We start from the raw sequence: 26,616 nt of genomic DNA, 5'->3' as shown, positions 1-26,616 counted from the left end.
AATACCTTCTCAGTTTCTTTGTAAATCAAAAACTGTTCTAAAAAATGAAGTCGACTAAAAGAAAAAGTCAAAAGGGAGACCACAGAAAAAAGAAAAGCTTTATATGTTAGTACCTTTAATAGCACTTTTTTCCTTGCTTTTTGAACAAAGGGCTTTGCATTGTCATTTTACACTGGGCCCCGCAAATTATGTAGCCTACCCTGCCTCTGTCCCTACCTCTGTCACCCAGACTTCAGACTAGTGTTGTTTTGGACCCTTTTGAGAGTCCCTGAGGCCAAGAGTGAGTAAGGCTCTGAGTATGCTGGGGCCCAGGAGGGAAGAGTTCTGTGCTCTGAACTCATCTGGATTCTGGGAAAGGCAGCAGCAGCCAGTCTGGAGAGGCCCCCACTCAGGCCAAATGGTGTTCCTAAGAGAAGCCCTTTCTCACCTCACCGCGGTGGGCAGTGTGGAGTCAGAGCATCCTAGAGCTTCAAGGGACCTTGTTCACCACAGCCCCTGACCCCATCTTTTAGGGCGAAGGAGGAGGACACAAAGAGAGGCATGGAGAGGGGTAGAAGGCTCCCAGCCTCCAGAGCCCTCCAGCCAGTGACAGCCTGAGTCCTGCCCAGCCCAGAGCCAGGTACTGCCTCCCTTCAGCCCAGGTCTGGACCAGCCTTCCCTGTCCCTGAGTGTTTCCCAGAAGCCTGAGTTGCCACCCCACCTTTCTTCAGAGTCCCTTGCTTGTTTCTCTGGGCATATGCAGGGTGTGTGTGTGTGTGTGTGTCTGTCTGTCTGTCTGTCTGTCTGTCTAGGCTCAGTTAGGATGAGGCCAGAAGCAGAAAAGAGGGGCTCTTGTCATTGCATTTCCCACTTGGCTATTTCCCCCAGGGTGGGGTTGGGGGAGGTGAGCCTGAGAGCCCCAGGCTGGACAGAGCCTGCTGCAGTCCCAGGCAGCAAGTCTTGAGACCAAAGTACTGCCATGGGTGTCATTAGGAAGGAATGCAGAGGCAGTAGCAGCAGGGGCAACCTCTGGGCTGGAGAGGGCAGAACTCTGCAACTCCAAGTCCAGACAGACGGGCCCTGCAAAGGGAAACCAGACCTCCATGGGGTCTGGGGGGCGGTGCTGGAGAGGTGCTCAGAGGGCAGGGGGACTCTGTATCTGCCACAGAAGTACCGCCTCACCAGGGAGCAGGAATCCCTGAACCAGAAACCCACCCTGGGCTTCCTCAGATCCCCCAGAGAAAGGCCACACCCCTGAAGACTGTTGTCATGGCAGCAGCTGCCAGGGCTGACTGCCTTCCCCTTTTCCTGTATGGCTGCCCTGCCTGCCTTCTGGGACCTTCGGCTCCTGTTCCCTGACATTCCCTTTGTACCAAATGGTTGTCACCGTGGCAGAACCCCCTTCACCTTATGCTCTCTGGAGAGCCCTTTCTCTCAAGGGAATCTCAAATCAGCTATTGTCAGGCAGAGACTTAGAGCCAATACGAAGATATTGCCTTCATTCCTTCTTTCAGGTTCTAGTTCCTCATACCTCCCTTGTCTGACCCCCATGTTTACCAAGTGCTCATCGAGGGTTAATTTGGGAGCTTTCAGAGGCAACTATGTCTTCTATCAGCAGCAGCAGAAGGTAATTCCACCCTGAGAAAGGAAAGGAGGGGAGCTGGCCTGGCGGAGCGTACTCCTGGCTGCCACACCCAAAGGGAAAAGGAATTTTTTCATTTGGAGTCAGAGCTCTTTGCTGAAGATCTCCTCTAGATCTTTCCTGAGCTTGCTGAATTTATCATCCCATTTAGTACTAATGGTGTGATGTAAATTAATATTTTGTAGCTAATGTACTGAATGACAGAATCTGAATACAAAGAATGAGGGAGTGAATCTAACTGACAACATTTAACCCAGAAAAATACAAGCTTCTGCACTTGGGTTAAAAGTAAACTGATATACAGAAGTGCATTAACAGGGGTTTGGGGATCTCAGTTGACTGCAACTTAAAGTGGATTCAACTGTGTTATATGGCATCCACAAAATCTACTAAGATCTTAGGATGCATCTGTAGATGTATCGTGGCTATTCTAGAATGAAGGGTGTGGTAAGATCACTCCATGCTACACCAGGAAGAATATCCAGTATTTTCAGACATTTACAAATTCAGGAGCATGTAGGATGGTGAGTGACTTTGAACAAATATATCACGTCAGAAGGAGCTGAAACAACTGGGGAGGTTAAACCTAAAAAAAACAGTCTTGGTGAGAACATAACTGTTGAAGGATTAAATGAGATAGTATATGAGATAGTGCTTAGTGCAATGCCTGGCACACGGGCTCAATTAATGTTAATAATAAAAGAATGATAATTAGTAGTATTATCAGTACTGTCATACTATTATTATTGTTACTAGCGCTACTCCAGGTCCTTTACACATACTGACTCATTTATTCTTTTTACCAATCCTATGAGGTAGGTACTATTTTGTCTCCAATTTTGCAGATGGGAAGTAGAGTCACAGAAAGGTCAAGTATATTGCCCAGTGTATCTCACAGGTGGGCAGGGGAAAGAACAAGAACATTAACTTTGGCAGTGTCAGGTTGTCAAGGGTAAAAGGCATTTTTGTTATTTTAAACTTGTTTTGTAACACTCCAGAGGGCAGAACCAGGACCAATGTGCATAAACTACAGGGAGGCAGATTTCAGCTCAAAGGGGGAAAAAAAAAACACTGAAAGATTAGAACTGTCTGAAATTTCCCTGGAGTATCTCTTAAGGTAGTGAGTCCTCCATCACAGGATGTGAGGAAAAAAAGGATAAAAATGAAGAATGAATAAAGGGGGCTCCTCTCGGAAAGAAACCATACAAATGATGAAGCCAACCCTTGGTGAAAAGAATAAAGAAGGTAGAGTGAAACTTGGTTTAAAAGACACATATCATTGAAAAATTGAAAGGTAAAACAGTTATGGAAAATATATAAAGGTGAACTAATATCTATCTGTCTTGCTGCTATCTCAACACAAAGTAAACTAGATGTTGGAGAAAAGTGACAAAAAGCTCTTAAAATGGGAAATTCCACGTATGAATTTCTGTTTGGAAACTTACTAGACAGGCCAGGATCCTCACAGATCTGATGGTCACCTACACTGAAAGTGTAAATTATAAGGAGAGGTATAGTCTGCTCTCTGGAAGAAAGGCCATCTGCATGATAAAGTAGCATCCAGGCTGATGTGAGATGCAGGCATGAAGTCGAAGATCATAAAACACCATTAGATCCAAAAGTACATGCTTATAATAACAACTGTGTTAGCATGATTTTAATCCTGCTACTTTGTGTGTGCTCCCAAGAATTATTACATAGTTTAATATGAATGTCCTCTGTGCTGAATCTATCTTTTTGGGTATAGCAGTCCCAGGACCCAAATATTTGCACATTTAATGAATTGATATAAATTTCGTCAACCAGCAACACCAGTAGGTTGCTGGTTAAAGATTTAGACCCACAGCAAAATCTATTTCTTCTATTATAAATAATAATTACTCAATAGTATATATATGGTACATATGTAATATAAATACATACATACATATATATATATAATAATGCCATGCTCTCCACCAAAAGTGCTCCCATTTCAGATAGTAAATAAGTTTTCAAACTATTTGTACATAGATGCACAAATGTGTATTTTGATTTATGAAAATCAAAGTACTCAGTCTTTTTAGATTTATGTATTGATACTTCACAAACTTTACTCTTTCTAGAGCTCTAGAACTGAATGATTACCAATTTAGACTGGAGCTTCTACTTGTGATTTAGGTCTGGAGACTCAAGAAAAAATCCTTAAGTCATGGAAAAGTGAAAGTTTATCTCCGATGAAAGTGACAAGAGATGAAAACCATGTTGATAGAGCCTAAACGGACATGATGGAGTTATGGATGTGGATTAAACCTGGAAGAAGTGGCATATGATAGTGACTCATTAAGGAGAAACAGTCAAATTTCAGTACAGGATCTGAACTGTAGGGGAAATAATGGGCCTTGGTAGCTGATGACAGGAGAATGAGGGAGAGAGGTGTTATCAGGTGAAGAGGCAATAACCCTCAAGACTGGATGCTGACCGCCTCTAGTAACCAGGAAAAGGCAAATATAAACAGAGAGGTGAGTGACGACGATGTATGGTGTGTTAGGGGGTCAGGAAATATCGGCTGGTTGCGGCAGCACCGCCGCCGGTCAAAGTGGTAACTGGGGATCTGAGCTTGGCGGTGACGCGCGGCCATCACGTGACCAGAGCCTGTGTCTGCCCAAGTCCCTCTCGTCGTGGTCCTTTTTCCCTGTCCAGACACCATCTTCCTATTGCCCTTTGGTCGAGGGGAAAAACAGAAGGAAGTAAGTCCCCTCCGCCCTCTTAAATCGGTGTAAGTGTCGGTGCTGCCCAGTAACCCCTGGGATTGGGATGGCACAGAGTTCAGGCCTTCCCCTGTGCCCAGCCCCGCCCCGCCCCGCCCCCGCGCCCATATTTCGGTGCAGAAAATGGTGGTCTAGGGGGTGGGGTGGGGAGGTGAGTGGGCCCCCCCCCCCACGGGAAGGAAACACGGACACTTAGAAACAGCTTCTAAGTAGTCCTTCGCTTTCACTTCCCGCCTGGAAACAAATGGCGAGCATTGCGGGGTTGGCGGGGGTCAGGGGGAGAACGAAGCTTTGAGATGGGGCGAGGGGGAGGGGAACACGGGGTGAGGCAGCTGGTGCCTGTAAAAGGGACGTGTGAGTCAGTCCCTCCCTCATCCCCTCTCCCCGCCCCCTACCCTGTCTTGTCTGTCTGCAGCTCCGCAGGTCACAGCGGGGCACCTGGAGGAGAGGATGCCTAGGAGCCAGCCGCCGGGAGAGGTCCAGGTCGGGGTAGGGTTGGGCAGCGGGCCGGGATGGGGTGAGAGGGAGGGCGCTTGAGGGAGCCGGTCCGCGGCACTGCCAGCCCGCCCCGCCCCGGCCCCAGCGGGAGAGGCCTCTGTGGCAAGGCCTGCCGGGAAAATGGTGGGCTTTCGGAAGGAGGGGGTGACAAGGTGTGGGGAGGCCGGGGGGGAACGACCAGACGCAGCGGGGTCCCGGGGGCCGAAGAGACCCTCGGCCAGCGTAGGTTGGAGTACCCGGGCCCAGACTCGGGAAGAGGCAGGTACTGGAACCCATGGGCGGGGTTTTGGTCCGGACAGCGAGTATTCTGACTCGCCTTTGCCTTTCCTGTCTCCTGTGAATAACCGTGCTTAAAAAAGACCATCCTGAACATGGAAAAAGCCTGCCAAGAGCCTGAGGAGCAGCCACAGAGCTCGCCCAAGGCGGAGGAGGAGCGGCCTCCTGTGGAACACTCTCCCGAAAAGTCGTCTCCGGAGGAGCCGTCTTCGGAGGAGCAATCCTCGGAGGAGGAGTTCTTTCCTGAGGAACTCCTTCCTGAGCTCCTTCCTGAGATGCTCGTGTCCGAGGAGCGCCCTCCTCAGGAACGCCTGTCTAGGAAGGACCTTTTTGAGGAGCGCCCTCCCATGGAGCAGCCTCCTTGCGGAGTGGGCAAACATAAGCTAGAAGAGGGAAGCTTTAAAGAGAGGCTGGCTCGCTCCCGCCCGCAATTTAGAGGGGACATACACGGCAGAAATTTAAGCAATGAGGAGATGATAAAGGTAGCAGAGGAGATGGAAGAGATGAAGCGAGTACGAAACAAATTGATGATCATGCATTGGAAGGCAAGGCGGAACCGTCCTTATCCTATTTAATGTGTTCGGCCTTTAATTCTGTTTTGCCTGGTATGAGTATTATCACCTGACCTTTGTTTGCTTTTTCACATATACCTTACCCCGTCTTCCTAATCTTAACTTTGCATGGCTTTATTTGAGGTGTTTCGCTTGTAACTGGCATAAAATTGCCCCCCCATCTGCAAGTCCCCCTCTTTCAATCATAAGTCTTCTCCATTTGCATGGAAAAGATGTACATTATATATTATGAAGTGAAAAAAGCAATTTTCAGAAAGTGTATGTAGTATCCCCTTTTTGTAAAAAAGTATATTTATATATTAATATGAAATGAAAAAACTGAAAGTATATACTTCAAAGGCTTAACAGTGGCTATCTGTGGTAAGATAACAGGTGACTTGTTTGTTTTTCATTTTTGCTGCATCTGAATTTCTCATTTTTTCAAGATGAACACATTTTACATGTGTTGCAAAAAAACCCCAATATAATAGAAAAATTGTAAAGCAATTTAAAAATAATGTCAATCAGCTTATAAAGATAATGTGGCACTTAATAAATACTTGACAGAACTTAAATCCCATGTTTTTTTCTGAATCTCTTAGGCAGAGATGTAAACCAGGTACTGTACTCATATTTGTTTAAGGGTCATTCTTTTCCCATTTAAATAGGAATAGGAGAATTTACAGGGCTGCTGCAGAACCAAATGAGGTAAAGGTCATGTGAGCTGTACTTTTTCCCCCTACTTGCACATGCTGGACCCCATCCCCTATAGATTCCCTTCAGATACTGGGGATAGTACCCAAAGGAGGTCTCGTTTGCACTCACAAATCCTGTGCAATTCCAGGTGAGTGCCACATTCTATTCCTGTCCTGCTATTCTCTTCCCTTAGATACCACCATGTCTGCTGGGTACCGCTGCCCCTTCTCCTGGGTCCTGCTCCTTTCATGGCCCCCATCACAGCTGAGGTGCCAGAGTCCTCAAGGTGCAAAGCTTTACTGATTGCTCTGGAGTCCCTGCTGGGCCAAAGCTGAACTGTGTCTCTTAACAGATATATGAAGGATGCCCCTCCTCTAGCTTTAATATTACACCTGTCCAGGTGGATACCATCCCAGTGCTGCTTAGACCTCTATGTCTTAAAGAATTCTTAGCAGAATAGTCTTTCCTATTTATTTTTTTCCCAAAAGCCTCCCCTTTTCTCCATTGAGCGCAAACATGAGTTCACTGGGACCTGGGCTCGGAGATGAATATGTGAGCCAGACACAATGCTTTGTGCTCAGAATTGGAACCCCCTCCCAAATAATCTCCAAGGATAACTATGGTTTTAATTGCCCAACATTTGCTTAGGGTGAGTTCTCTCCCAGGGGCTTTTGGCAGGCTTGCCTTACCAATTCATCTGACTTACTCAATATGTATAAGTTAAAGAGGAAATTAAGATCTAAGCTCAGGGACTTCCCTGGTGGTCCGCTGGGTAAGACCCCTTGCTCCCAATGCAGGGGGCCTGGGTTTGAACCCTGGTTGGGGAACTAGATCCCGCACACATGCCAAAACTAAAGATCCCGCGTGCGGCACCTAACACCTGGCGCAGCCAAAATAAACAAATATTTTTAAAAAAGACAAGCTCAAACTAAGACATTTCCCTTCTGCCCCACCCCACATCAACAAGAAACATGCAAAAGTCATTAAAGCGCTATGTGTGTGTGTGTGTGTGTGTGTGTGTGTGTGTGTGTCTGTATCAGGTGTTATGATTTCTGTTAAACTCCTTTTTAAAAATCTAAGATTTGTAAGTAATTAAAGTACTAATATATATGCATATACATATATATGTGTCTGTATCAGATATTATGATTTCTAAGATTTTGTTTTATTGATCATGTTAATTCTAGAAACATAGATAGTGGCTAATAATTTTTGAATTATGACCCAGTCCTGAACCCAGTCTGTCTGATGGACTATGTTAGCTTCAGTGTGTTCACATCTCTAGAAAGCATGAATTGCAATTCCAAAGGGATCACGTTAGGGGTGAATTTCCCCAAATTCAACATTAAAATTATTCAAATATTTCAGTTATCAGTGTTTCTCCTATAAAGTAAGCAGAGACCTGGGCTCTACCCCAGACCCACTAAATCTGCTTTTCTGTATATGAGCACACAAGGTGGAGAGACACTGCTATCTATATACAATATACTCCTGGTTTTAGTAAGAATAAACTATGACATAAATAGAAGAAAGTACAGATGATTATATCAGAATTAGAGAGGTGAAAGGCTTGTCCAACCATATATTTAAATAAGGAATTAGAAACAACCTCATCAACTTTACTACATAAAATTTAGATTTTTTTTGCAACAAAGCAAGACCATACACAGAATAAAAACCTAAGAGAGATGACAAAACAGCAAGATGTATTTTCTATGGTTGACATTATGTAATGCCTTGCATTACTTCCTTACAATATGAGTAAGGTACATCTGAACTAAATAAATTCAAAGTTCTCCTTTGGTAATCAGATCTCAAAATGGTAAGCCAGTCCTGTGCCCTTAATTTTGCTTTTGCTTTAATTTTTTCACTGTGTGATGCCATTAGGGGGGATCTTCATGTCTCCAGACCATTTCTCAAGGTTATGGTAGCCTGATGGATGCTGATTGGGTTGGATTCTGGCTGGAGTGAGTTGAGGGGCCAGCAACTCACTTGCCAGCTTTATAGGATGGAATGAATCCAGCCCCCTGACACTGAGGGGTGGTGCTGGGGCAGGATGTGGAAAGGCTCCGCCAAGCCATACTCCTCTCCAGGGTGGTCTGACTTTGGTTTCTCTGCACCAGCTTGCAGCAGGCACCAGACTCTTCTAGGCTAAAGGCCAGGCTGTCCTGGACATACACACCAGGAGGACAACGACTGTCCCATTGCAGGCCAGAGCACTTTGCCTCTCTTTCCTTTTCCCTGTCTCTTTTGGGGAACCTTTTATAGGGGAGGAGATAAAGCCCAAGGATTCCCAAGTGGAAACATTGGTCTGAACAGTCTTTGAGCAAACAGATGTCTGACCTGGCTGGGCCTGACCAGGTAACTTGGGGCTGAAGCAGAAGGGGCTGGCCCTTCTGTCAGAGTCCAGTGAAGTAGCCCCCCTGAAATGGGGTTAGACCTCAGACACGACCTCACCCATCCCTCTCCCACTCACGTTGCTCAGATTCCCAGAAGGGCCTCAGATGTGCCCTGGCCTGTTTGGGTGGTTCTGTGGTGACTTTAGGTCTGTGTGTGCCTGGTGCGGCGCTTCTGATGTCTGCATCAGCCCAGGCCCAGAGGCACGGGAGCCCCCAGGTAAAGGGAGCTTCAAAGGCATGTGGTCTTACAGCTCAGGAGAAACGGGGTGGCACCTCCTGTGTGAACACCCCTATGCACTGCAGGCCTAGCCCACGACTTGGAGGTCAGGGTAGTCAGACTGTGGATTGGTGTGAAGATGTTTTGGAGGCGTTGATGTTGGAGGGTCAGCAACATCCAGAGCCTGGTTCTCTGGCCCCCTCACCACTTCCCTGCCCGCACAGAAGGCTGATATCCCCATCACGTGTCCAAGAAGCTACTTGCCTGGCCAACTCCAGAGCAGAAAGCGTTGAGGGTCCAGGACCCTGGAGAGAGCTGTCTGCTAAGCAGGATGCCCAAGCCCTTGGGAGACAGTGCCTGGGAGTGGGAGCCCCTCTGGTGAGGTAGGGTAGAGGGATTGGGTCCAGGGTCCTTGCAAAATGCCCAGAGACTCCTCCCTCTCCCATTCAGAAATATAAACTCAATTATTTTTACAAATGAGGAAGATTATACAGATAAATAAGAAGTAGACCCTGTGTTCTAACTCAGATTTGTCTGAATAAAGTTCTGTGTTCTGCCCACTGTGCCACACTGCCTCCAATTTAGATTGTAGCTTTCTGGGGCTTAGGGAATAATTGATTTAGACTTGCTAAGTATGGTATCCTTGTTGGTTTGTGCATTTGGGTGAGCTTCCACACTATTATCTTTTTCCAGGTGGAACCGTCCAGTAGGCAGTTAGATATGTGTCTAGAATTCGGAAAAGAGATTGGCATGGAAATACGGATTTTGGTTGGTGGTACCTGGTGCATAGTAAGCAAGAATCCAATTGTATATCCTTCTGTCCTTTCCTATAAATATATATTTTTCAAACAGAAGTGCGATTCTACTGAATTCACTGAATCATAGTCTGTGTGTAGAAAATGAACTTTTTCTTTAGACCTCTGCCAAGATAATACGTTTTGAAGAGTATTTAGAAACTAGAGGTAAGTGCGCCATCTGGTGGCCTTAGCCGGACTGCGAGCAGAAAACAGCTAACGAGAGACGGAAAGAGAGAAACTATTGGGTGATAGGGCAGAAAACCTCAATCCTGACTCACACTGGACTGACACAGTATCAGCCTCTTCCTGGGAGTGAGGTGGCACAAGAAGCAACCTATAGTTAGATGGTTTTTCTCTGTCTCAAGTTAAGATAAGTGTGTTTGTGCAAGTATGTGTGTTTAAACTGAGTGATCTTACACTATTTTCACTTTTTCTCTGATTGTGGAAGTTACATGTTTCTACTAGAAAATATCTGCAAATGTAGACAAGTATAAAAGAAGATATGAATTACTTATAGTTTCTCTACCCAGAGAAAATAATTAATATTAACATGCATGTACTTACACTGTGTGTATATATATCTCGTTTTATATACTCATCAATTTACTTTTTATATAGTATATATGTATATTACTTTATATATTTATATATTATACATTTAAATACTTTTATGTATTCATATGTATATTTGTACTTATATCTTATATAGCGTATATTTTTTTAGTCCTTTATTTTTTCCTTGTACACGTGCCATGACATTCATATGGGTATTCATTCTATCAACCACACTGCTTGGTGAAGAAGATAATCTTACCTTGTGTAGTTAAGCTGGCTAAAACTGAATGAATTTATTATAAGGGTTTTAAAAAAATAAGCTTTAATATCAATAGTGTACTTATGTAAAACTGAAACTTAATTTTCTTTTTCTCTGGTATAAGGAAAAAGTTTTATGGACTATTAGTCTGCTCATGATAAGAGATTGTGAAAGGTTTTTCTTTACCTTTTAAATAATCTGCCTAGAAAGCAAAGATTTTGTGTCTTACCAAGGTAGTTTCCTATGCTTCATATTGTCTTTATCATCAGGTCTTTGATTACTTAAAACCAAGTCTTCTCAATATTTCCTTTAAAATCTTTTTTCACTTTGGTTAGATGGAAATTAAGTAGCTTCATAATGATCTGTGATCCTTTTTAGTCAAGCGTCCACGTTCTTATTTTTGACTAACTTCCCAAAATCAAATTCTAAATGAAGTCTTTTTGACCTCAAACTAATTTTGGAATTTTCTAAAGGGGCCCTGGAAAATCTCAAAAGATTTGTTCTCTCTCCTTTAAAAAAAATGAGATATTAAACTAATTAGGCTTATTTGATATTTTAAACTTTCTTTGGGTTATATTTGTATACGTTATTAATATAAGTGTTCCAGAAATTGCATGAAAATTCTAGACTTCTGATATGTCCGGGTATAATGTTATAAGTCATAATGCTAGTTATTATCTTAAAATATTGTGCCACAGAAATAACCGAATTTCCTTATCATTGAATTATTGTGTACTCTCAATATATAATTGAATTATAATGTACTCTCATCAGTACATTGAATTGAATTATATGTACTGAATTATAATGAATTATAATTGAATTATAATGAATTATTGAATTATAATGTACTCTCATCAGATCTTTAACGATGAATTATAATGTACTCTCATCAGGTCTTTAACGATGGCCATTTTTTTTTTTTTTTTTGTGGTACGCGGGCCTCCCACTGTTGTGGCCTCTCTCGTTGCGGAGCACAGGCTCCAGACGCGCAGGCTCAGCGGCTATGGCTCACGGGCCCAGCCGCTCCGCGGCATGTGGGATCCTCCCGGACCGGGGCACGAACCCGTGTCCCCTGCATCGGCAGGTGGACTCTCAACCACTGCGCCACCAGGGAAGCCCAACGATGGCCATTTTTAAGCCTCTTGTCATTTATAGATAGTTACTGTTTTATTCTGATGATTTTGCAAAAGTGCTTCAACTTCAAGGAGATTCTTGAAAAGGACTCTGAGAAGTACAGATTTCTGATAACTTTCACATCATACCACTGAACTGGGTAAGAATCTATAGAACTCTAATGAAAAAACTGGATTCATTGTCAATATTATGACCTAGTATGAGTGTGTTTTGTGTTTGGTAATTGCAATCATTGTTGCTTTTGTTGTGGTCATCCATTTACAATGCTTGGTGGCAGTTTATTTATCTCTTGTAAAAATAAAATACAGTGTGTGTGTGTGAAAAAAAAACAACTGGATTCATAAGACTGCTAACAAAAGATCAAGATCAACAAGAGTTAATTTACGTGGGATTGAATCAACTAACGAGGATGATTATAATTTTTTATGACTTTGAAACATCTTGGTTCTCTAACGTTTTGTTTGCCAAAGTTAAGGAAACCTCTTTTTATTTTCTCTTAAGCTATCTATGATTTACAGCTAGTTGGTAAAGTATACCCTTATGAACAAAGGTGAAACAGTTACTTTTTCTCCCTGTCTGATCCCTCCAGAGTTCGGAAACTTACTGGGTAGTTTTTTTGTTTGTTTGTTTGTTTGTTTGTTTTACTGGGTAGCTTTCATGGCAATGTAGTTGTTCGCATTGGTTCAATAAGAATCCGTTCTTGTAACAGGACACAGTTAGAAACATTGGTTATATTAACAAGACTTTAACTGTGTAGGGGAAGAAAAATAATTCACTCTACCCTTCTAAGGCCTTGGCTGAGATCTGCTGTTAATAAAAGACAGATTAACAGGAGAAAAACAAGCAGAAGTTTAATACCATGTATACCTCCTGTATAAATAGGAGATACCCAGGAAAACTGAGTAGCTCCCCAAAATGGCCCAAGCCATCACCTTAAATACTATCTTCAGCTAAAGACAAAAGATGTTGGTGGGGGTGGGGGCAGTCTCGGGCAGTTACTGTTACTGAACCGGGTTCGTTTGCCTGATGTTCAGCAAGCCAAATGATGAGATGCTGAGGTTTTATAGCAGAGGACAGGATTATTCACAAGGCAGCCATGTGAGGAGACAGGAGAACAAGTCTCAGATCTACCTTCCCAATGTCGAGGGGCTTGAGATATTTATGGGATAAAGAAGAAGGGTGGTCTTAGGCATGGGGAAAGGTGATTGGAGGTAGGGAAAATGTTAGGTAATTAGTGTTCTGTGCAGGCATATCTGAGTTATGTGCTTCTTCATGGGATGTATGTTAAAAAATGGAGGTGCTAGGGAGATCAGCTTGGTGCTTTGTTACCACCTAGAGGGGTGGAATAGGGAGGGTGGGAGGGAGGGAGATGAAGAGGGAGGAGATATGGGGATATATGTATATGTATAGCTGATTCACTTTGTTATAAAGCAGAAACTAACACACAATTGTAAAGCAATACTCCAATAAAGATGTTAAAAATAAATAAGTAAAAAATAAAAGTCAAGGCTTTTCCCAGTTTGGTGGGTAATAATAAATAGTAAATAGTTTTTCTTCTGGGTCCTGAAAGACAGTCCTCTGGGAATGTTTTATGTCAGAATAGGACAGGCCATGGTCCATCTAAGCCTGTACAAAACGACAGGTAGCTTCCCTCCTGACTTCTATCAATCTTCATATTATCAGATGACACTAACAAGCATGATTCTATAGCTTTATATGAGTGTGATGAATAAGACCAAACCAAAATGCCTAAGTACTTTTAAAGCAATATCCCAAAACTTAGAAAGTCAGTGAGTTTCTGAAAGATTTTGTAAAGGAAAACAGTGTATATCGAATTCTACCTTCTTACTGAGGATGGTATGTACTAGAAATGTTTTCCTTTTAGGCAAAAATCTGAAAATAGATGAACTGAGTAGAAAATCTAGGTCAAGGAAGGGTTAAAGTGGAAAGTTGACCATGGCATCAGGGGTATCAAACACCAATAAAATGTACCTGGAGAGAGATGTTCATCCTTGCTTTTCCTTTAATAAAGCTTGGTGGAATGCCTCATGAGAAAAAAAAAATGGAGGTGTTTAGCATGATCTAAGGGTGGAGTTTTCAGCCCTCTGATGTTAAAAGGTCCTTCATCAGATACCGGCGCAGGCCTAGTTTTAGGACTGGTGGTCCCAACCAGTTTTAGCCAGCTTGAACTGGACAGGACCTACTCCAAGTTCCTGGAAAACAACTTAAGTCTCGTTACTATAGTGACCCATACGTCAGAGGCTTTATCTGTAGGGGTGGTTAAGAAGTCTTATGATATATTATCTAAGCTTGGAGGGTATGCAATTAAAGAAGGGGAAAAAAAAGAGAAAAAAATATCTAAAGCAAGCTTAATCAGTACAGGCAGATTACAAGCAGAGGGTTTTTTAACAAGCTGTTCCCTTATCTGCTGTTCTGTAAGACACACTCAAGGATTTCTGTTAAGGCGCCAGCTTCTGTTAACCCTATGGGGCATGGTTGCGTTATCAGGCAAAGCACAGTAAACAAGAGCGTGGTTGTTATGTAGCTTTGTTTGCTCCTTCTCCATGAATTTCTAGAGATTTTGTCATCCTCCTCTTCCTGGTACCAAGAGGGAGACACTCTTACAAAGATTTCCCTTACTAGACTTATTTTGCAAACAAATTAGTCTTATGTTGATTATCTCTGATAGAAATGGGGGTGTCTGTAGAGAGTAAAATTACGTTTTCAGTGGAAACTATAATGCACCTGTGTGGATTTCAGATTCTAGTCCTGTTAAATGTCTTTGAGGTTTTGTATTCTACTTGATAGCCTCCCATAACTGCCCCTCCCCCCAAACACTTTCTTTTGTCTTTAGCTGAAGATGGTATTTAAGGCAGTGGTTTGGACCATTTCAGGGAGTTACTCAGTTTTCCTGGGTATCTCTTATGTATATAGGAGGTATACATGGTATCAAACTTCTGTTTGCTTTTCTCTTGTTAATCTTTTATGACAGAGGGGTGTCTCAGCCAAGGCCCTAGAAGGGTAGAGGGAAAATTATTTTTCCTCCCCTACAACATGCATGTACTTACGTTGTATGTGTACATATATCTCCTTTTATATAATTTGTCAATTTACTTTTTTATATAGTATATATGTATATTACTTTATACATTCAGATGCCTTTATGTATTCATTTATATGTTTGTTGTTATATCTTTTTTTAATACCTAAATTTATTTATTTATGGCTGCATTGGGTCTTCGTTGCTGCACGGGCTTCTCATTGCAGTGGCTTCTCTTGTTGAGGAGCATGGGCTCTAGGCGTGCAGGCTTCAGTAGTTGTGGCACATGGGCTCAGTAGTTTTGGCTTGCAGGCTCTAGAGCACAGGCTCAGTAGTTGTGGCACACGGGCTTAGTTGCTCCACGGCACGTGGGATCTTCCCCGACCAGGGCTCGAACCCGTGTCCCCTGCATTGGCACGCAGATTCTTAACCACTGCACCACCAGAGAAGTCCCTGTTTGTTGTTATATCTTATATAGCATATATTTTATTTATTCCTTTATTTTTCTTTGCACATGTGCCTTGACATTCATCCACATGGGCATTCCATCAACCACACCCCTTGACAGTAATGTCTATAGTGAAGATAAAATTGTTCTCTGATTTCAGAGGCTTATGTCTGAAGGCCACATGAATGGACAGGTCCCCCCAAAAAGTATAAGAGCACTAGCTTTGTTTGGAGTTAGGGAAAGAATTCAAAACGAGCAAGAACCTACTTTGGGCCAGATACTTTAACTGTGGGATCTTTAATCCTTACAACTTTTTGAGGAAGGCATTCATCCTTATTATAGATGAGGAAACTGAAACTCAGAAAGTTTGGGTGACTTATATAGGGTCACACAACCAATAAGTGGAGAAACCTGTATTTGAACTTAAATTTGTCTGACTCTTAAATCAGGCCTCCTAACCATATGCCTTGCTTGCTCCAAAATTTCACACCTTCTGTCTTACTGCTGAGTCTAGGGGCATTCACCTTTTGGAATTCAGAAAAGTTGTGAACACTACCCCACTCTCATGCCCCACTCTTGTTAAGTTTGAAATTTTTTTTAACCACAGTCAGAAAAATTAATAAATTAATAAAGAATTATCTCTTTTAAAATCTTTAAAGTTAGAAAAGTCTCAAAGAATATTAATGGGCACATGAGAAACTGGGATGAAATATTTAAAACATATATTACAGATTAGAGATATCTTTGAAAAATATAAATCTCCACTCACCAATAGAAAATGAGCAAAGTATATGGAGAAATAATTCACACGAGAAGGAACAATTCACACACACATAAACACACATATTCATAGAATTTGAATGACATTACACAAATGGCGTTATACCCTACATTTCATTCAACAAAAGATTCTTTTTTTTCATTCCAGCATGTCTTGGAAATCTATCTAGGTTATTACCTTCTGTGGTATAATAAGCAATATGTTTGATCTTTGTCCCCAGTTCCTTGCACAGAGGTCTTCAAAGCTTTGGAATTTCCTTAATGATAGTAGTGTCTTTTGTCATTCATAAGGAGACAGACACTTTTGAGCTTATGCTTAAGGGGGTGGGGCCCCTAGATAGCCTCAAGATGGGGCTAGTCACCAGAAATTGGAACTTTCAGCCCCAAGGACCTCTGGGAAGGGGAACAAGATTTGATGAGCTTCCAGGCTGGTGAATGCATCCACGTGCTGGGAGGGTGGCACACCCCACTTCCTTGGGAACAGAAGCTCATGCATTCAGGACCCTTCGGGACTTCGCCCTTTGTACCTCTTCATCTGGCTATTCATCTCATTTCTTTAAAATAAACTGGAAAACATTAAGTAAATGTTTCTCTGAGTTCTGTGAGCCAGTCTAGCAAGTGCATTGAACCCGAGGAGGAGGGGGGTCATGGGAACCTCTGATCTATAACTGGTCGGTCAGAAGCACAGGTGACAACCTGGACTTAAGGTTGGCATCTGAAGAGCGGGAGGGCACACTTTTATGGGACTGAGCCCTTAACCCATGGGATCTGACACTCCCTCAGTGTCAGAGTTGTTAATTGCTTGGTGTGTTGAAAAAAGCACACATTAGATCTATATCTAGTTCATATGTAACTGCTGCATATATTGCAGTGTGAATATACTATAGTTTATTCCTTGATGATAGAGATTTAGGTGGTTTCCAATGCTTTGCTATTACAAACATGCTGCAATTACCTTTTTCGTGCCTGCTTCCTTGTGCATGTGTGTAAATATTTCTCTAGGATTGGTGACTAGAAGTGGAATTGTGGAGTCATGGGGTATACTGTTAAACTGGCCTCTGTAATGGACATCTGTCATCTGAATTCTTGCTAGACTTTGACTGGTCTGGTCCAGTCAGATCTTTGAGGCCAAACCTCCATACCTTTGCCTCAAGCTTTCTCCTGCTGCCCCTTCTGTCTAGACTGCCCTCCCCTTCTCTGTTAAGCAAAATCCTATTCAATCATTAAAATTCAACTGAAGCATCACTTAATCCTGGAAGACTTCCCTGACATTCATCAGAGCATGCTGAGTTAGGTGTTCTTTCCCGGTGTCCCTAAATCACCAGGTGATGACACTTTATTATCGTCATGTGTTAAAACTATGTTTAGATGTCTATCTCCCATATAAATCAGTGATCTACTTGGGGACATTCGTGTCTTATTTGTCGGCCTATATAGGACACAGGATAGAACAAACACTCATTAAATAACAGTTCAGTGGACCATATATACAAGATTGTGACTCTGTGTCCTCTATTCCAACCTCTATCACCCTGACTTCAACAACTAGGGTCGTTTTGGACCCTTTTGAGAGTCCCTGAGGCCAAGAGTGAGTAAGGCTCTGAGTATGCTGGGGCCCACTCAGTGGTGTTCTCTTAGGAACACCACTCAGGCCAAATGGTGTTCCTAAGAGAAGCCCCTTCTCACCTCACCGCGGTGGGCAGTGTGGAGTCAGAGCATCCTAGAGCTGCAAGGGACCTCGTTCACCACAGCCCCTGACCCCATCTTTTAGGGCGAAGGAGGAGGACACAAAGAGAGGCATGGAGAGGGGTAGAAGGCTCCCAGCCTCCAGAGCCCTCCAGCCAGTGACAGCCTGAGTCCTGCCCAGCCCAGAGCCAGGTACTGCCTCCCTTCAGCCCAGGTCTGGACCAGCCTTCCCTGTCCCTGAGTGTTTCCCAGAAGCCTGAGTTGCCACCCCACCTTTCTTCAGGGTCCCTTGCTTGTTTCTCTGGGCATATGCAGGATGTGTGTGTATTTGTGTGTGTGTGTGTGTGTGTCTGTCTGTCTGTCTGTCTGTCTAGGCTCAGTTAGGATGAGGCCAGAAGCAGAAAAGAGGGGCTCTTGTCATTGCATTTCCCACTTGGCTATTTCCCCCAGGGTGGGGTTGGGGGAGGTGAGCCTGAGAGCCCCAGGCTGGACAGAGCCTGCTGCAGTCCCAGGCAGCAAGTCTTGAGACCAAAGTACTGCCATGGGTGTCATTAGGAAGGAATGCAGAGGCAGTAGCAGCAGGGGCAACCTCTGGGCTGGAGAGGGCAGAACTCCGCAACTCCAAGTCCAGACAGACGGGCCCTGCAAAGGGAAACCAGACCTCCATGGGGTCTGGGGGGCGGTGCTGGAGAGGTGCTCAGAGGGCAGGGGGACTCTGTATCTGCCACAGAAGTACCGCCTCACCAGGGAGCAGGAATCCCTGAACCAGAAACCCACCCTGGGCTTCCTCAGATCCCCCAGAGAAAGGCCACACCCCTGAAGACTGTTGTCATGGCAGCAGCTGCCAGGGCTGACTGCCTTCCCCTTTTCCTGTATGGCTGCCCTGCCTGCCTTCTGAGACCTTCGGCTCCTGTTCCCTGAAAAGGCCTGTGCTGCCCACCCTGGCTGCATGTAAACGTCGCTGGAGCCTATTTCTCTGTAAGCAGCTTTCACTAAGGGAAGATCCCTGTAACATATTCTGAAAACCTCTAGAAGGTGAGATGTGGGGAGCAAGTCCCTCCTGAATCATATATGCCAGTCAAGGAATCTAGTAAGAATAACCGGAAGTCCACAGATGTGTGTTCCAGGGCCAGTCTCTTTCTTGGCTTGCTAGATGAACTTAGCAATAATATATTTAATCTTTCTCTGTCTCTATTTTTTCATCTGTAAATGAGATTAAAAGCAGATTTATAAAATTGTGTCCATATAGTATTTATAAATATAGATTTATAAATTTTCAGTCTGGTCTGAATTCAGGAAGGCCACCAGGTCAGAGTGATTGGCCAGAGACAACCTGGAAACTAACCCCATCATCATAAAACTCAACACTGCGAGACATGTGGCACAGCAGTCCTCCTGGGTTCCCTTACCCTGCTGCTCTCCACACAGCTGCCCCTTCCCAATAAATTCTCTTGCTTTGTCAGCACGTGTGTCTCCTTGGGCAATTCATTTCCAAGCGTTAGACAAGAGCCCACTCTCGGCCCTGGAAGGGGTCCCCCCTCCTGCAACAAATGGCGACTCTGGTGGGGCCTCTTCTTCACTACGACTGACATTCTCACCACTTGGGGTACTCGGGAACTGGCTCGCCCAGTGATGGACCAGACCCAACAGCTGCAACTGGGACCCTTTTTTTCCTGGTCTCCTCCTGATGCGGATGACTGGCCAGAGTGCCCTGACCGGGTAAGGAACAAGAGACGTTATTGACCTCTTTCCCCTTTCCTCTCTCTTTCCTCTTTTCAACCCCTCCTATCCTACTCTTTTTTCTTCTGTCCCCGTCCTGGACGCAGGAGTCTGGCTTAAGGGCCTCAGCCTGATCTGAGGGTCGGAGCCTGATCACCTACGGTGGGCAGAGAACTCAAATTCTGGTTCTGGTCTCTGGTTTCTGCTAGGGCTGAGTTCCTGTCCTCCCTTCCTGGAAGCACAGGGAAAAGTCCCGTAATGCCTGGGTGCCTGCAGTTGGCAGGAGACGTCCGTAAGGCCACCCCTTTTGTTCCCCCTTTCCTGGCCTCCTTTCCTACCATTGAAATCTTTGAAGACCTGAGATATTTCCCATTACTCTGTTAGTACTCGGATCTGAAGTTCTGTGTCTCTGTAGGAGCTTTTCTGAGAGACTGCAATCTTGTATTTAAGGGAGTGTCTGATTAGTACAGCCAGGCCTGTGTGTGTTTTATACTTTGTGTTCTGTGTTATGATTTGTGATGGCCATTCTGCCTTGTGAAATGGGATAACATTGTGTGGCCACCATATTGTTTAGACTCCAGAGAAAGCTGGTTTAGGTAAAACTCTTGAAAACTGGTTCCAAAACTGGTTCTCTTTGCATATACAGTTAGTAAAAGCAAGCTTGATCAAACGTCTTTTCAGAATTCTGACCCTGCGGGAACAAGTCCTACTAGGAGAACTTGATTTTCTCTCCCTGTGCCTTCAAGACCAGGGATCGCAGGAACACTTCTCTAGACTACCTCTAATTCCTGAGACTGAGGGACAAATGGGAAGAAGCCTTTAAAAATTTTACTTATTCCAACTGTTATTTATAAACTAGTGAATTTTATATTGTGATATCTGATTCATGACTAAGTTTAGAAAATGAAGCGACATGTCTTGTTGTGTCTGTCTATATATATATATATGTCTCAGTATGTGTCTTTGTCTTTGGATAATATTGCTGAGGTTAATTTGTAAATGAGCTCTATTTAATTGGCTTAAAGAAAAGTAAGCACTTACAAATCAAACAATTCTAAATACGAGAGAGATTAAGCTAAATGAATTTCAGGTTCACGTGAACTGGGAAATATTCAGTATTAAATTAATACCTGGTATTAATGTTTAAGTTTGTTGATCTAATTAATATAAACATGTCTTTAGAGTCACCAACATTAAGTGTAATACCTTTATTGTGCCTAGGTTTAATATAAGCTAAATAAAATCTTGTTATATCTGTTACAAATTTGTCAGCAAGGAAAGTAACTCGATGTGAAGAAACTTTTAAGGAAAGAAAATGCAAATGAGAAAAGAGTTTTGGGTGAACTTTTAGGAATGTCTACTTGGGGATGATCTCTCCAGATATTTGGTAATGTGAAATTTTAGAGTTGAGTTAAATTAAGTTAAATGATGGGAGTTTGTTGAATAGCTGGGTATTTCCCAAATAAAGTAAGATACTGAGACATCAGTTACTAAACAGAGAAACTAAATGTATTTAGGACTATTAATGAATATGTTTGGTGCAACCCTGAGATGTTCTCTATAAGAAAGCAAATGTTTTTAGAAATTATCACTGGTCAGCAATGAAGACCCAACACAGCCAAAAAAAAAAAAAGAAATTATCACTGGTATTTATGTTCACCAATCTACAGAATGCTAATGTAAAAGACAGTTCATAATTGCTTGCTTCTTAGTTTTCACAAGAAATTAAGGTTTTAAGAGCAGAGGATTCTAATTTAAACATGTAATTAAAGATAACAGAAATAGCCCTCCCCGGCGCTGCCAGCCCCGCGCCTGTCCCCAGCCCGCGGCTCGGGACCCTTTGCCTGTGTCCATCACTCCGTGCGGAACCGCCACCGGCATGTCGGACAAGCTGCCTTACAAAGTCGCTGACATCAGCCTGGCCGCCTGGGGACACAAGGCCCTGGACCTCGCAGAGAATGAGATGCTGGGCCTGATGCGCATGAGGGAGATGTACTAGGCCTCCAAACCACCGAAGGGTGCCCGCATTGCCGGCTGCCTGCACATGACCGTGGAGACAGCTGTCCTCGCTGAGACCCTCGCTGCCCTGGGCGCTGAGGTGCAGTGGTCCAGCTGCAATATCTTCTCCACCCAGGACCATGCAGCAGCTGCCATTGTCAAGGCTGGCATTCCAGTGTACGCCTGGAAGGGCGAAATGGACGAGGAATATCTGTGGTGCATTGAGCAGACGCTGTACTTCAAGGACGGGCCCCTCAACATGATTCTGGACGATGGTGGTGACCTCACCAACCTCATCCACACCAAGTACCCACAGCTCCTGTCAGGCATCCGAGGCATCTCCGAAGAGACCACAACGGGGGTCCACAACCTGTACAAGATGATGGCCAACGGGATCCTGAAGGTGCCTGCCATCAACGTCAATGACTCGTCACCAAGAGCAAGTTTGACAACCTCTATGGCTGACGGGAGTCCCTCATAGATGGCATCCAGCGGGCCACAGACATGATGATTGCGGGCAAGGTGGCGGTGGTAGTGGGCTACGGCGACGTGGGCAAGGGCTGTGCCCAGGCCCTGAGGGGCTTCGGGGCCTGCGTCATCATCACGGAGATCAACCCCATCAACGCGCTTCAGGCTGCCATGGAGGGCTATGAGGTGACCATCATGGATGAGGCCTGTCAGGAGGGCAACATCTTTGTCACCACCACGGGCTGTATTGACATCATCCTCAGCCGGCACTTTGAACAGATGAAAGATGACGCCATTGTGTGTAACATCGGACACTGTGACATGGAGATTGATGTCAAGTGGCTGAACGAGAACACTGTGGAGGTGAACATCAAGCCCCAGGTGGACCGCTACTTGTTGAAGAATGGGTGCCGCATCATCATTCTGGCTGAGGGCCGGGTGGTCAACCTGGGCTGCGCCATGGGCCACCCCAGCTTCGTGATGAGCAACTCTTTCACCAACCAGGTGCTGGCGCAGATTGAGCTGTGGACCCACCCAGACAAGTATCCCATTGGGGTCCACTTCCTGCCCAAGAAGCTGGATGAAGCAGTGGCTGAAGCCCACCTGGGAAAGCTGAATGTGAAGCTGACCAAGCTGACTGAGAAGCAGGCCCAGTACTTGGGCATGTCCTGCGATGGCCCCTTCAAACCTGATCACTACCGCTATTGAGAACCAGGCCCGCCCTTTGCCTTCCAGCTGCTGTCCTTGCCTGGGTCCCACCTCTCCTCCCCAAGAGCAAATGGCACCACCTTTGAGACTGGTTTGATAATGTTCCCCGTCAACTCCCTGGGGCTAGTCAGTCTTTGGCCTCTGCTGCATCCCTCATACTGTTCCAAGTGTGGCAGGGGGAATTAAGAAGTCCCTCCTCAAGCCCTGGTCATGATAGAGATACATGGGAGTTACCCACAGGGAACCATGAGCTCAGGGGTTTTGGAACTGCTCACTCAGTCAGTCCTTCCTTAGGCTGGAAGTTGGCAGTGATGTTCACAAAGCCCATGCACTTTACCATCCAGGCCCTCACTTGGCCTATGGACTTTATACCCATGTTCTTGGTTTACAGGTTCATTGGTTCCTCAGCCCATGAAAGATGAGAAGGAGCTATGTCAAAGGGTGTGGAGGAACTGTTGGAGTTTAAATGCTCCTGAGAGCCCGGCTTAGTGCTTGACATTCTCTTAAACCTCAGAACAATGAGGTTGGTACTTTTAGTCCTTATTTTACAGGGGTTGGAATATATTGTCAAGGGATAGCCAAGAAAGGACGAGAGAAGTGACAGCCAGAGGTTGAGAGGGGCCAGAGAAACATAAAAGTGCGTTGTAACTTGATGTTCCCATCACAACTCTGGGTCAAAAAGAGATTAATTTGGTTTATAATGTTAAAAGAGAGCAAGAAGGTGGGTTAATAAAAATTTTGGTGCCTAAAAAAAAGATAATAGAAATAATGACAACATTTCAGTATACAATAGGAAAGTAGGATGTATGTTTTCAGTAAAGAAGGTATGAGGAATGGAGTTGCATTTTATTAAGGGAAAAGGAAGTAGGTTTGACTTAGGGCTGGCTGTTTCTGAATGGAAAAATAAAGTGATGGATACAGAAAGTGATGAAAAGGTTTGTGGAAAGTGGATCCTGAGAAGAGCTTTGTGCATGGTCAGGACTGACTGAGTTTAAAATAAATTTGATTGAGTAAATGAACTGTTTTTCTTTTTTGGCTGCATTGGGTCTTCGTTGCTGCACGTGGGCTTTCTCTAGTTGCGGTGAGCGGGGGCTACTCTTTGTTGCAGTGCGCAGGCTTCTCAGTGCGGTGGCTTCTCTTGTTGAGGAGCACAGGCCCTAGGACACATAGGCTTCAGTAGTTGTGGCACGTGGGCTCAGTAGTTGTGGCTCGCAGACCCTAAAGCACAGGCTTAGTAGCTGTGGTGCACGGGCTTAGTTGCTGTGCAGCATGTGGGATCTTCCCAGACCAGGGCTCAAACCTGTGTCCTCTGCATTGGCAGGCAGATTCTTAACCACTGTGCCACCAGGGAAGTCCCAAGTAAGTGAATTTTAAAGGCAAGCTGGTACAAAACTTGAATTTGGCTTTTCTCTCTGTTAAGAGGACAAGTTTTCTTAAGATGTTGAACTGCCTTTGAAAACAGATTTTGAGTTTCTTTACCTTTTAAGTGATCTGTTCTATATTTGCCTTTGAAGTCTTTTATTGTTACTTTGGCTAAGTGAATAACTGTTGTTTCACAGTGACCTATGATCCTATCTGATTGAGTGTTCTAAACTCTTGATATTTTTTGACAAAACTTCCTAAATCAAATTCTAATGAAGTTCTTTTGACCTCTAGCTAACTTTGGGATGCTTCAGAGGGCCCCTGAAACATCCTAATGAGAGATATTAAACTAATTAGGTTCATTTGGTAGGTTAAGTTACATGGGAAGTATTATCAAATAAGTAATAAACCTTAGGTTATATTGTATGGTAAATGTTACTAATATAGATATTCTAGAGGTTATATGGAGTTCCTAAAAATCTGATATGTCCTGGTAAAATGTTATCAGTCATAACTCTAGTTATTATCTGAAAGTGTTGTATGTCACAGCAGTAACCAAGTTACTTTGTCAATTGCATTGTAATCAGATTTAAACGTGCCTTCTTAAGTCTTTTGTCATTATAGACAGTTATGATTTCACTCTGATGCCTTTGCAAAAATGCTTCCTCTTCAAGAAGATTTATAGAAAGGACTTTTGGATAAATACAAGTTTCTGACTTTCAGACCATAATGCTGAACTGGGTAAGAAATTGAAGAATTCTAATGGGAAACCTGATGGCTTCATAAAGCTGTCAACAAAAAGGATTAGTTACATAGGACTGAGTGAACTGGTGAATATGGTTATAATTTTTATGGTTTCTATCTGAAAAATTACTGGTTTAAATCTGTGTTTTCCAGGTATAAAGAAAACCTTCCCCTTAAACTAATTATGACTTACAATAATTTGGTAAATTATACCTTTGTAAGCAGAATTGAAACATTTATATTGTCTCTCTATCTGCTTCCTCCAGAGATTGAAAACTCTTAGGTTCCCAGCAGCTTTATCAGATAAATTAGGAAGGCTACCTCACTAACAGGTACAGAAATCTCAAGGTATTTTGAGAACCTTGAAAAGGGAGGAATTCACCTAGATCTATTAGGCAAAATCTGTGATAAGCTCTTGGTGGGAATTTCCTAGCCCTGAGAGGTCTTTTAAAAATCCAGTCTGAGACTCCTTATAAAAGTTTCAGGGCTTCCCTGGTGGCGCAGTGGTTGAGAGTCTGCCTGCCGATGCAGGGGACACGGGTTCGTGCCCCGGTCCGGGAAGATCCCACATGCCGCGGAACGGCTAGGCCCGTGAGCCATGGCTGCTGAGCCTGCGCGTCCAGAGCCTGTGCTCCGCAACGGGAGAGGCCACAAGAGTGAGAGGCCCACGTACTGCAAAAAAAAAAAAAAAAAGTTTCAGCAAGCAAAATGCCTATATGATCAGTTATAGTTATATAAGTCATCAGGCCAAGTTGATTAAGACCAGAGTTATTTTGCAAACTAACTAGTCTTAATTTGGCTATATTTTGTAAAACGAGGGTAATTTTAGAGAGAAAAATTACATTTCAGTGAATATTAAATTCCAGTTTTGTTTATGGAGGTCTGTATTTACTAAGACTCACCTCCCAGATAGTTCCTTGCTGTTACGTTATATTAAGGTAAAGTTTAATTGAAGGACACGCTAAGTTTGTTTCTGAAGCTTATCTCAATAATCTATCTTTGGATGAAGATCAGATGCCCCACGACCTGCAACTAGGGGATTATGCATGCTGGAAAAGACATAATTTAAAGGACTTTCTCTACCCTGGGCAGAAGGACCCTTATCAGGTGCTCTTTAACTAGCTCAAGCACAGTGAAACTGAAGGGAATTGACTCTTGGATTAATTTCCACTCACAAAGGGCCCCCCCGCACTGGACTGGCCTGTAGAGAGGACGGTTTATCTCAAAATAACCTTGAAACAGTGCTCAAACAGAGAAGAAACTACACTCATGCTAGGGTGAGAAGAAGACCACATCAGAAGTAGACAGCTTGCTCAAGATCCTCAACCTGACTTGTACGATCATTTATAATGTTTTCTTGACTTCTTGGACCCTTGCATATGAATCAAATGTTTTCCTATCATGAGCACGATCCTATGCTAGTTTTAAAAATCAATCCAATTGTTGGGTTTGTGGCCAATTACATGTATCTAGTACTTCTGGGTTACCTTGGTGAATTTCTCCACTTCAAGGCTCTAACTGGTTGGCTCTGAGGAAGTTTACTTTAAAAGCAAAATTATAGTCATGTTCAGGTCACTACTGATATTACTAGATGGAATCCCCTCACCTGGCCAATTAACAATGCCTGCTCTGACCCTGGCTATAAATATGAGTTTTCATCTATTACTCAGGCTCAATCAGAGCAACATGCAAAATTTCAGCCAAGGAATAAGACCTCCCACAATTATGGGATGGATTTATGTAATTATGTAACACCAGACTATGGTAATTAAGGCTCCTATGTGTTGGGAACAATTAAATCATACTAAGGATAATCAGTCTAGTAACACTAGGAAACTGGGCTGGGTGCCTTATGGACAATGCCAATATATAACTTCCCTTAAAGATAAGCATTGGTACAGAACAGA

At 43.7% G+C, this 26,616-nt stretch overlaps 1 protein-coding gene, 1 long non-coding RNA gene and 1 pseudogene across 8 annotated transcripts in view; 2 read left to right on the top strand and 1 right to left on the bottom strand.

The window, feature by feature from the left end:
* The window catches only part of LOC137217115 (uncharacterized), a 29,853-nt gene extending 24,910 nt beyond the window's left edge, over nt 1-4,943 (bottom strand). The window contains exon 1 of the long non-coding RNA XR_010940009.1: nt 4,767-4,943. This is a non-coding gene — a long non-coding RNA (uncharacterized lncRNA). The remainder of the gene's footprint in view (nt 1-4,766) is intronic.
* On the top strand, nt 3,810-6,271 carry TCEAL1 (transcription elongation factor A like 1). 7 transcript variants are annotated; one of them, XM_067723510.1, is made up of 3 exons: nt 3,810-4,122; nt 4,787-4,860; nt 5,229-6,271. In XM_067723510.1, the coding sequence occupies exons 2-3, from the start codon at nt 4,822-4,824 to the stop codon at nt 5,718-5,720; spliced, it is 531 nt and encodes a 176-aa protein (XP_067579611.1). In that variant the 5' UTR covers nt 3,810-4,122; nt 4,787-4,821; the 3' UTR covers nt 5,721-6,271. The 7 variants fall into 7 exon arrangements, with proteins under 7 accessions (XP_067579611.1, XP_067579615.1, XP_067579613.1 ...); XM_067723514.1 differs by having other exon boundaries at nt 3,854-4,122; nt 4,787-4,854; XM_067723512.1 differs by lacking the exon at nt 3,810-4,122 and adding an exon at nt 4,190-4,350 and having other exon boundaries at nt 4,787-4,854.
* Nucleotides 6,272-21,198: 14,927 nt separating this feature from the next.
* LOC137216367 (adenosylhomocysteinase pseudogene) lies at nt 21,199-23,372 on the top strand (annotated as a pseudogene).
* Nucleotides 23,373-26,616: the final 3,244 nt, after the last annotated feature.

Source organism: Pseudorca crassidens, chromosome X, assembly GCF_039906515.1.
Source record: "Pseudorca crassidens isolate mPseCra1 chromosome X, mPseCra1.hap1, whole genome shotgun sequence".
NCBI classification, from domain to species: Eukaryota; Metazoa; Chordata; class Mammalia; order Artiodactyla; family Delphinidae; genus Pseudorca; species Pseudorca crassidens.
The sequence above is the reverse complement of the archived record's forward strand: the minus strand, read 5'-3'. Positions and strand labels throughout refer to the sequence as shown.

Bases quoted from the DNA above. Each gene is read 5' to 3' on its own strand.
- TCEAL1 (XM_067723510.1), top strand. From the start codon at position 4,822: ATGCCTAGGAGCCAGCCGCCGGGAGAGGTCCAGGTCGGG. The intron at 4,861-5,228 runs GTAGGGTTGGGC...TGCTTAAAAAAG, and splicing joins CGGGAGAGGTCCAGGTCGGG to ACCATCCTGAACATGGAAAA.